This window comes from Panthera pardus, unplaced genomic scaffold (assembly GCF_024362965.1).
Source record: "Panthera pardus isolate Hobbes unplaced genomic scaffold, ASM2436296v1 HiC_scaffold_20, whole genome shotgun sequence".
Lineage (NCBI taxonomy): Eukaryota > Metazoa > Chordata > Mammalia > Carnivora > Felidae > Panthera > Panthera pardus.
The window spans coordinates 45,875,035-45,887,586 of NW_026526766.1; the positions used below are offsets into that span (position 1 = coordinate 45,875,035).

A 12,552-nucleotide genomic window follows, 5' to 3' on the forward strand; every position below is an offset into this window, starting at 1 on the left:
GAACTATTTGTCCCTCTAATGTAGTGTTTCTTTTTTTTTTTAAGATTTTATTTTATTTTACTTTTTTTAAATTTTTTTTTTTTTAATTTGAGAGTGAGAGGGCACGAGTGAGCTAGGGGCAGAGAAAGAGAGAGAGAAGCAAGGCTCACCCAAAGCGGGGCTCAAGCTCACCTGATGTGGGGCTCAAACTCAAGAACCGTGAATCATGACCTGAGCCGAAGTCAGATGCTTAAGGACTGAGCCACCCAGGCACCCCTAACGATTTTACTTTTGAGTAATCCCTACATCCAACATGGGCTCGAACTCACAACCCTGAGATCAAGAGTTGTATGCTTACCAACTAAGCCACCCTCGTGCATGTCTAGTGCAGTGTTTCTTAACTGCTTTTTTTTTTTTAAATGTTTATTCATTTTTGAGAGAGAGACAGAGAGACAGAGAGCAAGCGGGGGAGGGGCAGAGAAGGAAGACACAGAATCCGAAGCAGGTTCCAGGCTCAGAGCTGTCAGCACAGAGCCCCTATGTGGGGCTCGAACTCATGGACCATGAGATCATGACCTGATCCGAAATCAGACACTTAACTGACTGAGCCACCCACCCCTCTTGCCTACTTTTGGTTTTTGATTTTCTTTTGAAAATCTTTTTAGTGTTTTGAAGACCAGTCTTAGCAAAATGCATATACTTTCTGGGCATTCATGAACCTCTACCTTCTGAGAAGTCATCTGTCAACTCAGGATAAAAACCCTGATAAGCTATTCCCTGATAAGTCTGAAATTATGTACAGAGCATTTTGATGTTTTACATAATTCTGTTGGTAAAGATTAAAGTTTTTTTTTTTAATATAAATATGGGATGATACAAGGGATATTTAATAACAATCTATGGTGCAGTAATATCCATTTTACAGATGAAAAAAACTGGGCTGAGAGAGCTGAGTAGCTGTGATGAGATCACCCCAGTAGTAAATGGCAATGCTAGGATTTGGACCCAGGCAGTTTTACTCCAAAGCTCAAACTTAATCGTCATTCTAGAAAGAGATTTGTGTGTGTTCGGTTACTTCCTTGAAAGCTTACCTCTGTATTACCACATGTAAAGGACACTGGACTTGACACTTTGCCTTTCTGTGGTGGAACATTCCATGTAGTATTGGTAGTTTTTCAAGCAGCCCAGAATAATTTTAACTCTATGAAATACTGCTTCTATTCTGACAGTATTCGAGTGCCCTGCTCACTCATCTGCTGTATTCTTCCCACAGGCATGGGAGACAGCACAGCATCATGCCTTCCAAAGTCAACTACCAGGCGAACATCTGGGCTCTGAAGGAGGAGGGCTGTACACATGTCATAGTGACCACAGCTTGCGGTTCTTTGAGGGAAGAGATTCAACCTGGTGATATCGTCATTATCGATCAGTTCATCGACAGGTGAGCAGATCATTGAAGATGCTTTAGGCTCATGTAAGATCATTCCCAGCTCAAATGGACATTTGGTGGGTACCTGGGAGAGATGCGGAGGGCAGGCCCACAGACTTGCTCTAAGCTTTTCATTGTGGGAGTTTTAAACATCTGCAAAACAGAATAAGAATCTCTCCGGTTACCAGTTCCCAGCTTTGCCATATATCAGTTCACTACAGCCTGTAACTTGAAAAGATAAGGACTCTGTTAGAAACAAGCAAATCACTTAATATTTCCTTAGTATTAGCAGTCTAGACAGTGCTCCCCTCTTCTCTACCATCTTAGAGACTTTTGTTAAGTTGGTTTGTTCAAATACGGGTCCAGAGGGGGGGTCCACTCATACATGCAAGAGCTAATAATGTTTCATCCACCTCCTTTTTTCATTTTTCTTGTTATTCTGTAGTGTCCCCAGTCTGGATTTTACTGACTGCATCCTTAAGTGTCACTTAGGGTGTTCCCCTGTGTCCTGTGTTTGTTGTAAACCAGTGGGTAGCTCTGGAGGCCTGATAAGAACCAGGTTCAAATTCTTGGCAAGAACCCTCCCTTCCGCGTTGTACCAGCAGGCACGTGATATCTGCTTGTCTTTACACGGTGTTGATTGATCAGTTGGTTCAGGAACTACGGACTTCTTTGTTACTTAATTGCACAAGTAATTTATAACTGTCCTTTACCAAAAAAATTCAGTAGTAATAGACTGCCAAGCTCCTGGGCTTTTTCTGGACTTAGAAATAGTTAAAGAGGTCACAAGGGAGAATGGGTGGTCTCCTAGGGATTCCTGCCTGCTGCACCCTGCCCCCCTACAATTCGTGGTGAAAAGAACCACCTCCCAAGGTGTTTTGGATGGAGACAGATGGCTGTGCTCTGCGCCTTGAGTCAATGATGGGGAGAAGTAGCAGAGTGGAAGCCACTTGGTGGCTCCTACTGGAGTCCCCAGACCATGACCTATGCCTATCACTCCCTTCCCATCTGCTCTGAGTTTACTACACCCAGACACCTCTCATACCTCTTCTATGCAAGGAAAGTTTATTCAGTCTGGTTCTCTGTGCCTTCTGCCTGTCAGGGATCTGTTCTATTTAGAGTCCATCAGAAGCATTCTTGATTATTCCCTGATGGAGTGAAACTGTTAGGTTGAACTACATGAAATTGACCATTCTCTAGGTCAGAAATGGTTGAATATCAGCAGTTTCATGTGGCTCCACCTAACAAATAATGGGGGTAGACGAAAATCATTACATGACCTTCATGTATCATTTTTCCTATCATTTTTTCAGCACCTGACACCATATGTTTATTATTCATCTTTCCCTCTAGAATATAGGCCATGTGAGGGTAAAGACCCTATCTGCCACTTTATCCCTAACACTCACAACTGTGCATGGCCCGTAGTTGCTCCATCAGTATTTATTTTTAAAGTTTCTTTTCTTTATTTTGAGAGAGAGCGAGAGCGTGAGTGCATGAATAGGGGAGGGGCAGAGAGGGAGAGAGAATCTCAAGCAGGCTCCACTGTCAGCGCAGAGCTGGACACGGGGCTCGATATCACAAACTGTGAGATCATGACCTGAGTTGCAATCTAGAGTCGGACACTTAACCGGCTGAACCAGCCAGTCAGTATTGTTTAGCAATTGCATGAACGTGATCGTTCAAAGGAAGAGAGAGGTTGGAATTCTTGATCAAAATCTCTATGGTTGTCAAGAGTCCCTGTGCTTGGAGGTAATGACTTGAGAAAATGGCTGTAATATGCTTGTGTTTGATAAAGCAGAGTACATGGGATGCCTGACTAGCTCAGTCAGTAGAGAGCGCATGGAACTCTTGACTTCAGGGTGGTGAGTTCAAGTCCCACATTGGGTGTGGGGCCTACTTAAAAAAAAAAAGTATAGCAGAGTATAAAACTCCGTATTCAGACTAATCCAAATTTATTAAGTATCAAAGATGGTGCTGGAAAGAAATGTCTGACTTGGGCGTTAAGCCTTGGATTAATTTGTTACTTAGATGGTGTAACTGTGGTGTTTGCCAGATATTTTCCTCACATATATATAGCAAATGTAGATGTTTCCCATACTGGCTCTTTCAAGAAAGCAGTTGGGGTGATGGAGAAGAGAAAGAGAACAAGCGTTGCCCTTCTATGTGGTTTCATTCCGTCGTAGCACTCCTTAGCTGTGTAACCTTAACGCCTTCTGATACCTGTTTTCTTTTATGTGAAGTGGGGATAACCTGACTCCTTGCTCTTACCTTGGAAATTCAGAGTCTAGCAAGTGCCTTTTATCTAGCACGTACTACCTTCCCAGTACTTGGGTGCCATTATTGTGCTTGTGGCATGTTGGTTGGGTGGGTCTGTAGTTAACATTATTTGGTAACAATAGAAGAGACTTTCTCTTAAGGGAATATCATTCAGAAGAAATCTGAAGTTTTATGTTGATGACATATTGCAATGATGACATTTTGGATTTATTGGGCTAGATAAGATACTAAAGCTAATTTTACTTATTTCTTTTACTTTTTTTTAATGTGTTAGAAAACGTAAAATGACTAAGTGGCTTGTATTATACTGCTATTGGACAGTGTTTCTGAATAATGCTGCCACTAGCTGGGCCAGTTAACCAAGCTTGGGTATGTACCTGAGTCACTGTGAGTAGGTTTATGTCATAGGAGAGGAGAATCGGTACTTTTTACCTTATGAGTAATGGCCTTCGTGTATTTAAGGTAAACCTTGGTGTGTTCAGGCAGGCACCTGATGTGTTCTCTGGGTGATGGCCTCAGACACAGAATGGTGAGCAAGCGGCTGTGCTGTTTGTAGCTTGAGGTTCCCATAGCCACCCACCCAGCCTCAGCTTGGGTGACAAAATTGCAACATTCTGCAAAGCCACCCAGTGGGTGATAGCCACGGGGACAGGAGCCCTGGATTATGAGGTTTTCTCTTGGCTCTGTTTATCCTCAGCCAAATCAGCAGCCCGTTGCCCTCTCTTAAATCCAGGTTGAGCCCCACCATTACTTAGGCTCTTTCTCTCTGCACTACATATGGATTCTTCTACAGGGACTGATCTAGAAACATATTTTTGCTTACTGCTGTCACTTTGTCGGCACATTATCTTAGAAAAAATATCCTTGTCCTAAAGTGGTCATCAGAGGATTAAGTGGGATTGTTTTAATATCCCTAACAGAAACTTGTGATAAAGAATCAGGAAGGAGTAGTGTGGCTATTCTTACTTAATAGATGGCAGAACTAAAACACGTCATTTTCTCTGCCGTCCATAGAAAAAGTGCCCAGCATAGAGAAAACCACCACCAGCCTGGCTTATCAGCCATGCCTACCTTAGAGGCCATTAAGGTTAAGAGTGACAGCAGGCTCTGATTTTATGGTGGTTTTTAAAATGTTAGATTTCTACCCTAAAAATGGAATACACCCTTAAAGGAGTATGATGGACTAGAAGCTCTTTTAAGAAAATAAGCTCATTGTCCTCTTTTTTTTTTTTTTTTTAAGTTTATTTATTTATTTTGAGAGAGACAGCATGAGTTAGGGAAGGGCAGAGAGAGAAGAAGAGAGAGAGAGAATCCCAAGCAGGCTCCACACTGTCACCGCAGAGCCCCGTGTGGGGGTTGAACTCACAAGCTGTGAGATTGTGACCTGAGCTGAAACCAAGAGTTGGACGCTTAACTGACCGAGCCACCCAGGTGCCCCAAGCTCATTGTCTTCTGAAAGTAATTTTTTTCTCTCCAGCTGTGTTCCAGCCTGTGAAAAGTTGAAAGCCTGGGCCTGAGAGAAGGGGAATCCTGGGTGTGGCTGACATGGAGAGAGCAGGACAGCAGACAGGTGGGGAGGGGAGTGGCTCCAAGTATTTTTGGGGTGTGTGCAGTCATGCATCTCTTTCTCAGACATGCAAAGAAATGCCTTAGCAAATATTTAAAGTGAAAATAATATCTTGTGCTTATGATTAGGGCAGCTGTGGAAAGCAAAATGGATGGTCTAGAATTTAAATACCAGAAGAATGTGTTGGTTTTGTCATTTTCCTACTCTTCCTACACGGTGACAGGTTTCTTCACTCTTCCCTTGCCCTGGGTCCTGGGCTTCAGGCACAACGCTCTTCACAAACCAGTTACAAATGGCGTTCTACAAGTACTGAGAACTTGTGGGAGGTTCGTCCACAGTAAGTTTTTTCAGTGCCTCATACCTTCTGATGGAACTGGGTTTGATTGATCCATTTCTTCTACCTTGATGGAGGTTCTTGTTGTCAGAGCCACAGGTCATTTGACAGTTCGGGATAAAACATGGTTAAGAATGGGACTTGTTTCACTCCTTGACGGTCATTCCGTGGTCCCTTTGAACTAGGGAAGGAATTTGATCTTTCTGTCTGTCTTAAGAGACTGTTGAGAGGCTGTTTATACTTTAAAAGGATCTCACAAGGGAGATGCTCCGAGATTCATAATTTGGGGGTTCTTCTGTGATGCAAACTCTTGTGTGTGTGGCGTATACCTGTCACCCCGAACTACTGACTCTCCATGTCGTGCCTGGTACACATGGGTAGAGGATTCCAGCAGTTCCATACATGACTCTTCTCTTCACCATCAATCCTGATAGTTACTGAAAGGAATTGAATTCTCTATATGTGGGTACGCTATTTGGAAAGATGCCCACGTTCTATTAAGTTTTTGTTTGTTTTTTTGTTTGTTTGTTTGTTTTTTAAGATGCAGATTAGTAGGACCCATTAAACTGCTATAGCTATCGGAACTATCTCGAGCTGGGGCTAGCAAACATCTGTGAAGGACAAAGATGAGATTCTTACTTTCTAATAGTGGCTTTTATCAGGAATGTTATGCAGATAAGGATTTTTTTTTTTAAACAATTAAGAAAAATACAATAAAAATTTTGAGATGAAAAACAGGGTGTGATTCCTACTGCCAGATGTTTTCTGCAAAATGCCGTTAACATGTTAGCCTGTTACGTTTGAGGCCCCCAGTTAGGTTCTGGTGGAGAATGCAGTGGGAGAAGCCCCGGCTTAGAAGTGAGAACGTCCAGAATTGTTCCCTGGCTTTGCCCCCAAACTCTTTTGTCACTGAGTGTCCTCATCTGCAAAATGAGGGTGCTGGATTGGTTTTTGAGTTGATAGCCTCCCTCTTCTTAGCGTTCTTTTTTCACTACGTCAGGGAAAGGTTTGAGTAATGTGGCTGTGATGCTTGCTTGCTTACTCATCAGGAAAGTCCCGCTGTAAACACAGTGGTAAGGGATTATGTCAGTTTGTTTCCCCCTCCCAAAGCCCTGGGCTTCCCCCCTTGAGGTCATGGTGTAATATTGTTTGAACGGGCCCCTGCCAAGGACTGACCCGGAGGTTGAGGTGTGCTCTGCTGTCCATTATATCACCAGTCTTTGAACTTCTGGGGCATGGCGTGGATTTTTATCGGTACTAATGGGGCTTCTGGTAAAGGATTTCACAGGAAGCCCTCCCTTAGCCCTTTTTCCATGCCCGTGAGCAGCTATTTCAAACCCTGACTGCTTCCTGCCCCTCTCCTTCACTCTTAGTTGAGAGTATTACTTCTTTATGAAAAAAACAGAAGCTATTAGGCATAACTTACCATGTTCCTTCCCCCTCCCTCTCATCAGTTACTTGTGTGCCCAGCCTTTACCGTCTTCCTGCCCACCTGTCCAGGAAGCAGGGGCAGCTATACCCATGTTCCCGAGAGTTTCCTCATTCTGCTCCGCAACCTAGTTCCCTTATTACTGCCTCGCTTCATATCCCTTCTCTTATTAAAAATGCTGATAAGCTTCCAATTTGGGGGTTATTACCAAGTGCCACAAATCCCTTAATCCTGTTCATCACGTACAAGTGTAATTTTCTCAGTTTATGGTTGAAGAGACTTAAAACTCAAAGATATTGGTCATTACTCTCTAGTAAGTGGGATCCATGGAGTTTGAAGTCCAGTTAGCATCCAGAGCCTGTGACCTCACCCACCCTTCACACACAGACTTCCCAGCTGTGCCTTCCCCCTTCAGATCCCACTGGCCACTAGACACAGGACAGGGTCCCAGAGATACCTCACACTTTGTAATTCAAGATTAAATTACCCCCCTTGGATGTCTTCTAACCCCACACTCTCACCCCACCTCAGCTCTTCCTTCCCTGCTTGGAAAATTCCTAAGTTGATCATACCCATGGTACTGCCTCAACCTGGCAGTCAGTGCCATGGCTCTGGGTCACCCCTGCATGGAGAGTCCATCCTCAGGTCATACCTGTGTGTGCTTTGAACCACCCTCTGTTCTCTGTCAACCACTTCCCTCACATCCCTCCTCTCCAGTGTGTCTCCTGCAAAGCTGGTTTCCAGACTACTCCCAGAAAATAGAACAGAAACAAAGACATGATCAGAAAAGTGCTGGAAACAAAGCATCCACTACTCTCTGGGAGCACTCGCTTAGGGTTGTCACACAGTGGTGATTAGTACCAGCTCAGACCCACAAGGCTGAGTTAACAATACAGCCTGGGGAGAAGGAATGTCCTAATAAGCTCTTTGTTTGGGAGGGGCCAAGATGGCAGAGCAGCATGGAAGGTTTTTTTGCCTCTCTCATCCCTGAAATGCAGCTAGATCAACACCAAACTATTTTGCACACCTAAAAACTGATCTGAGGATTAACACAACAGGCTGCACAACTTGAAGCACAGAACTTGGCAGTTGCATGGCACACAGAAGTGAACTAGGGGAGAGAGAAGCCGTAGAGGGTAGAGAGCTGATTTTGCTTGCGGAGAGATGATGGAGACTGGGGTGGGGGAGAGAATACAGGAAAAGCACTCCCCCCCGAAAGCAGCTGGAGAGAAAGAGAAAGAGTGGAAACACCTCTAAGGGGCTTAACAAGAAAGGGAGAAAGGAGAAAATACAAAGAAGAGGGTTTAAATACCGTTAAGACACTATAAACAGGGGAGTGCAGAGTCTGAAACTCCGCAGCTTGATACCTGTTGGAGTTGTAGTGGGAAAGGTGAATTCCTAGGAGCAGACAGCAGGGTCTGAGGGGTCCTCAGGCCACATGAGGAGAAGTGGTTCCCTTGCTGAGAGGACATTTGGTAGAGGTTGTGCGGCCTCCCCGCAGGCAAAGGTCCCAGTGGACCCCGGAGAACAGCTACATTTGCTGGTGTTGGAACAAGGATGTTAAAGGTGAAGCCTGGCACCGGATGTGTGTTGTGATTTACCATAATCCCTGGAATGCTGCTGCTACACGATCTGAAGTTTTTCTGGGGCAGGCTGGCACCTGGCCATTGCTCGGTGAGACCCTCCCCCAGAGGATTGGAGTGGGTCAAAGCCACAGGGCCCTCAGAAGTGAGGGGTTTGGAAACACAGCTCCATTTGAGATAAAGCTCAGGAGGGAGGTGCCACCTGGCAGGCTGATTGACGGCTTGGTCACGGACAGTGTAGAAGAGGGGAGTGGACGGAAGCTGGAGACAAAGGAGGGGCGCTTGATTGCCTGTTGGGGAGAGCACAGAGTTCTGATACTAGAGACTGGGTAGCTGGGTGACACCATTTTCACCCTTCCTGTGCATGCACCACAAATGATCCACCCTGGTAAACTCAGCACCATCTAGTGGAGAACAGAGCCATTATACCAAACCCCATCCAACTGTGCCAACTGTGCTCTAGAGGAACACCACACGTCTCTGCCTGCTTAGTTTAAGACCATAAAGTGCTTCATAGTTTGACTTCCAAGAGAAACTGGACATAATTCCAATCATATTTCATTCTGTTGGTCCGTCTATTGAATTTTTTTCTTCTCTTATTCTTGAATACATAAAGAGAAAAATTTATTTTTATTTTCCATATTAATAAACATTTTTCTTTAATTTTTTCTACTATACTTTTACTTTTTTGTAAATTTTTTACTTCTATTTTACTTCGTCATTCCATTTTATTCTTTTTTATTGTATTTATGTTTTTAAATTTTCAAACGTTTTCCTTTTTTCCTTTTTTTTCTTTTCCTCCCTTTTTTCTCTATTCTGTCCAGCTTCTTTCAACAACTAGACCAAAACACACCTAGGATCTTCAGTTCTTTATTTGATTTTGTGGTGTTTTTAATTTTTCAATTTTTATTTTATTAATTCTTTTTCTTCCTCCAAAATGACAAAATTCACCCCAAAAGAAAGACCAGGAAGAAATGACAGTCAGGGACTTAATCAGCACAGATACAAGCAAGATGTCTGAACCAGAATTTAGAATCATAATAATAAGAATGCTAGCTAGGGTTGAAAAAAGCATAGAATCCCTTTCTGCAGAGACAAAAGAAGTAACATCTAGTCAGGACAAAATTAGAAATGCTATAACTGAGATGCAATCTCGAATTGATGTCACAAGGGCAAGGATGAAAGAAGCAGAACAGCGTATCAGCGATATAGAAGACAAATTTATGTAGAATAATGAAGCAGAACAAAAGAGGGAAACTAAGGCAAAAGAGCATGATATAAGAATTAGAGAACTCAGTGACTCATTAAAAAGGAGTAACATCCAAATCATAGGGGTACTAGAAGATGAAGAGAGAGAAAAAGGGGTAGAAGGCTTATGTGAGCAAATCATAGCAGAAAACTTTACTAACCTGGGGAAAGACATAGACATCCAAATCCAGGAAGCACAGAGAACCCCCTTTAGATTCAACAAAACCCAATCATCAACAAGGCATATCATAGTCAAATTCACAAAATACACAGACAAGGAAGGAATCATGAAAGCAGCAAGGGAAAAAGAGTCCTTAACCTACAAGGAAAGACAGATCAGATTTGTAACAGACCTATCTACAGAACTTGGCAGGCCATAAAGGAGTGGCAGGATATATTTATTGTGCTGAATCAGAAAAATATGTAGCCAAGAATTCTTTATCCATCAAGGCTGTCATTCAAAATAGAAGGAGAGATAAAAAAAATTCCCAAACAAAAACTAAAGGAGTTTGTTACCACTAAACCGGCCCTGTAAGAAATTTTAGGGGGGAACTCTCTGAGGGGAGAAAAGATGAAACAAAACAAAACAAAAAAGCAACAAAGACTAGAAATGACCTGAGATCACCACCAGAAACTCCCAACTCTACAGGCAACATAATGGCAATAAATTCATATCTTTCAGTACTCACTCTAAATATCAATGGACTGAATGCTCCAATCAAAAGACATAGGGTAACAGAATGGATAAGAAAAGAAAATCCATCTATATGTTGTTTATAAGCAACCCATTTTAGACCTAAAGACACCTGCAGATTGAAAGTAAGGGGATGGAGAATCATCTATCATGCTAATGGTTGCCGAAAGAAAGCCATAGTAGCCATACTTATATCAGACAATCTAGATTTTAAAATGAAGACTAACAAGATAAAGAAGGGCATTTTATCATGATTAAGGAGTCTATCCACCAAGAAGATCTAACCATTATAAACATTTGTGCTCCAAATGTTGGAGCCCCCAAATTTATAAATCAGTTAATCAGAAACATACAGAAACTCATTGATAATAATACCATAATAGTAGGGGACTTCAATACCCTACTTACAGCAACGGACAGATCACCTAAACAGAAAATCAGCAAGGAAGCAACAGCTTTGAATGACACACTGGACCAGATGTACTTAGCAGATATTATTCAGAACATTGCATCCTGAAGCAGCAGAATATACATTCTTCTCGAGTATTCTCCAGAATATATCACATATTAGAACACAAATCAGCCCTCAACAAGTACAAAAAGACTGAGATCATACCATGCATATTTTAGATCACAACACTATGAAACTTGAAATCAGCCACAAGAAAAAATCTGGAAGACAACAAATACTTGGAGACTAAAGAACATCCTAGTAAAGAATGAATGGGCTAACCAAGAAGTTCAAAAGGAAATTAAAAAGTACATGGAAGCCAATGAAAATGATAACACCACAACTCAAAACCTGTGGGATGCAGCAAAGGCAGTCATAAGAGGGAAGTATATCCAGGAAGCAATCCAGGCCTTCCTAAAGAAGGAAGAAGGGTGTCAGATACACAAGTTAACCTTAAACCTTGAAGAGCTGGAAAAAGAACAGCTAATAAAACCCCAAACCAGCAGAAGATGGGAAATAATAAAGATTAGAACAGAAATCAATGCTAACAAAACCAAAAGAAACCGTAGAACAGGTCAGTGAAACCAGGAGCTGGTTCTTTGAGAGAATTAAAAAAATTGATAACCCCCTAGCCACTTTGATCAAAAAGAAAAAAGGACCCAAATAAATGAAATCAAGAATGAAAGAGGAGATATCACAACCAACACCGCAGAAATACAAACAATAAGAGAATATTATGAGCAATTATACATCAAGAAATTGGGCAATGTGAAAGAAATGAACAAATTCCTAGAAACATAAGCTACCAAAACTGAAACAAGAAGAAATAGAAAATTTGAACAGACCCGTAACCAGTAAAGAAATCAAATTAGTAATCAAAAGTTTTCCAAAAACAAGAGTCCACGTCTTTCCAGGGGAATTCTCCCAAACATTTAAAGAAGAGTTAACACCTATTTTTTTGAAGTTGTTCCACAAAATAGAAATGGAAGGAAAACTTCCAAACTCATTCTATGAAGCCATCATTACCTTGATTCCAAAACCAAACAAAGATTCCACTAAAAAGTAGAACTACAGACTAATTTCCCTGATGAACATGGATGCAAAAATCCTCAACAAGATACTAGCCAACCAGATCCAACAATACATTAAAAAAATTATTCATCATGAGCAAGTGGGATTTATACCTGAGATGCAGGGCTGTTTCAATATCTGCAAAACAAGCAATGTGATATATCCTATCAATAAAAGGACAAGAACAATATAATCCTCTCAATAGATGCAGAGATAGCATTTGACAAAGTGTAGCATTCTTTCTTGATAAAAAAAACCTCAGGAAGGTAGGGATAAAGGGATCATACCTCAAGATCTTAAAAGCCATATATGAAAGACCCACCACTAATATCATTCTCAATGGGGAAAAACTGAGCACTTTCCCCCTAAAGTCAGGGAAGGACAGATATGTCCACTCTCACCACTGTTATTCAACATAGTATTTGGAAGTCCTAGCCTCAACAATCAGACAACACAAAAGAATAAAAGGCATCTGATACAGCAAGGA

General features: G+C 41.9%; 1 protein-coding gene across 2 annotated transcripts in view; it reads left to right on the forward strand.

Annotated features, from left to right (window-relative positions):
* MTAP (methylthioadenosine phosphorylase) overlaps positions 1–12,552 on the forward strand; it is a 48,166-nt gene that overhangs the window by 12,552 nt on the left and 23,062 nt on the right. For both annotated transcript variants that reach the window (XM_019430670.2, XM_019430669.2), the window contains exon 4: positions 1,253–1,420. In XM_019430670.2, the coding sequence (XP_019286215.1) occupies positions 1,253–1,420 (168 nt within the window). The remainder of the gene's footprint in view (positions 1–1,252; positions 1,421–12,552) is intronic.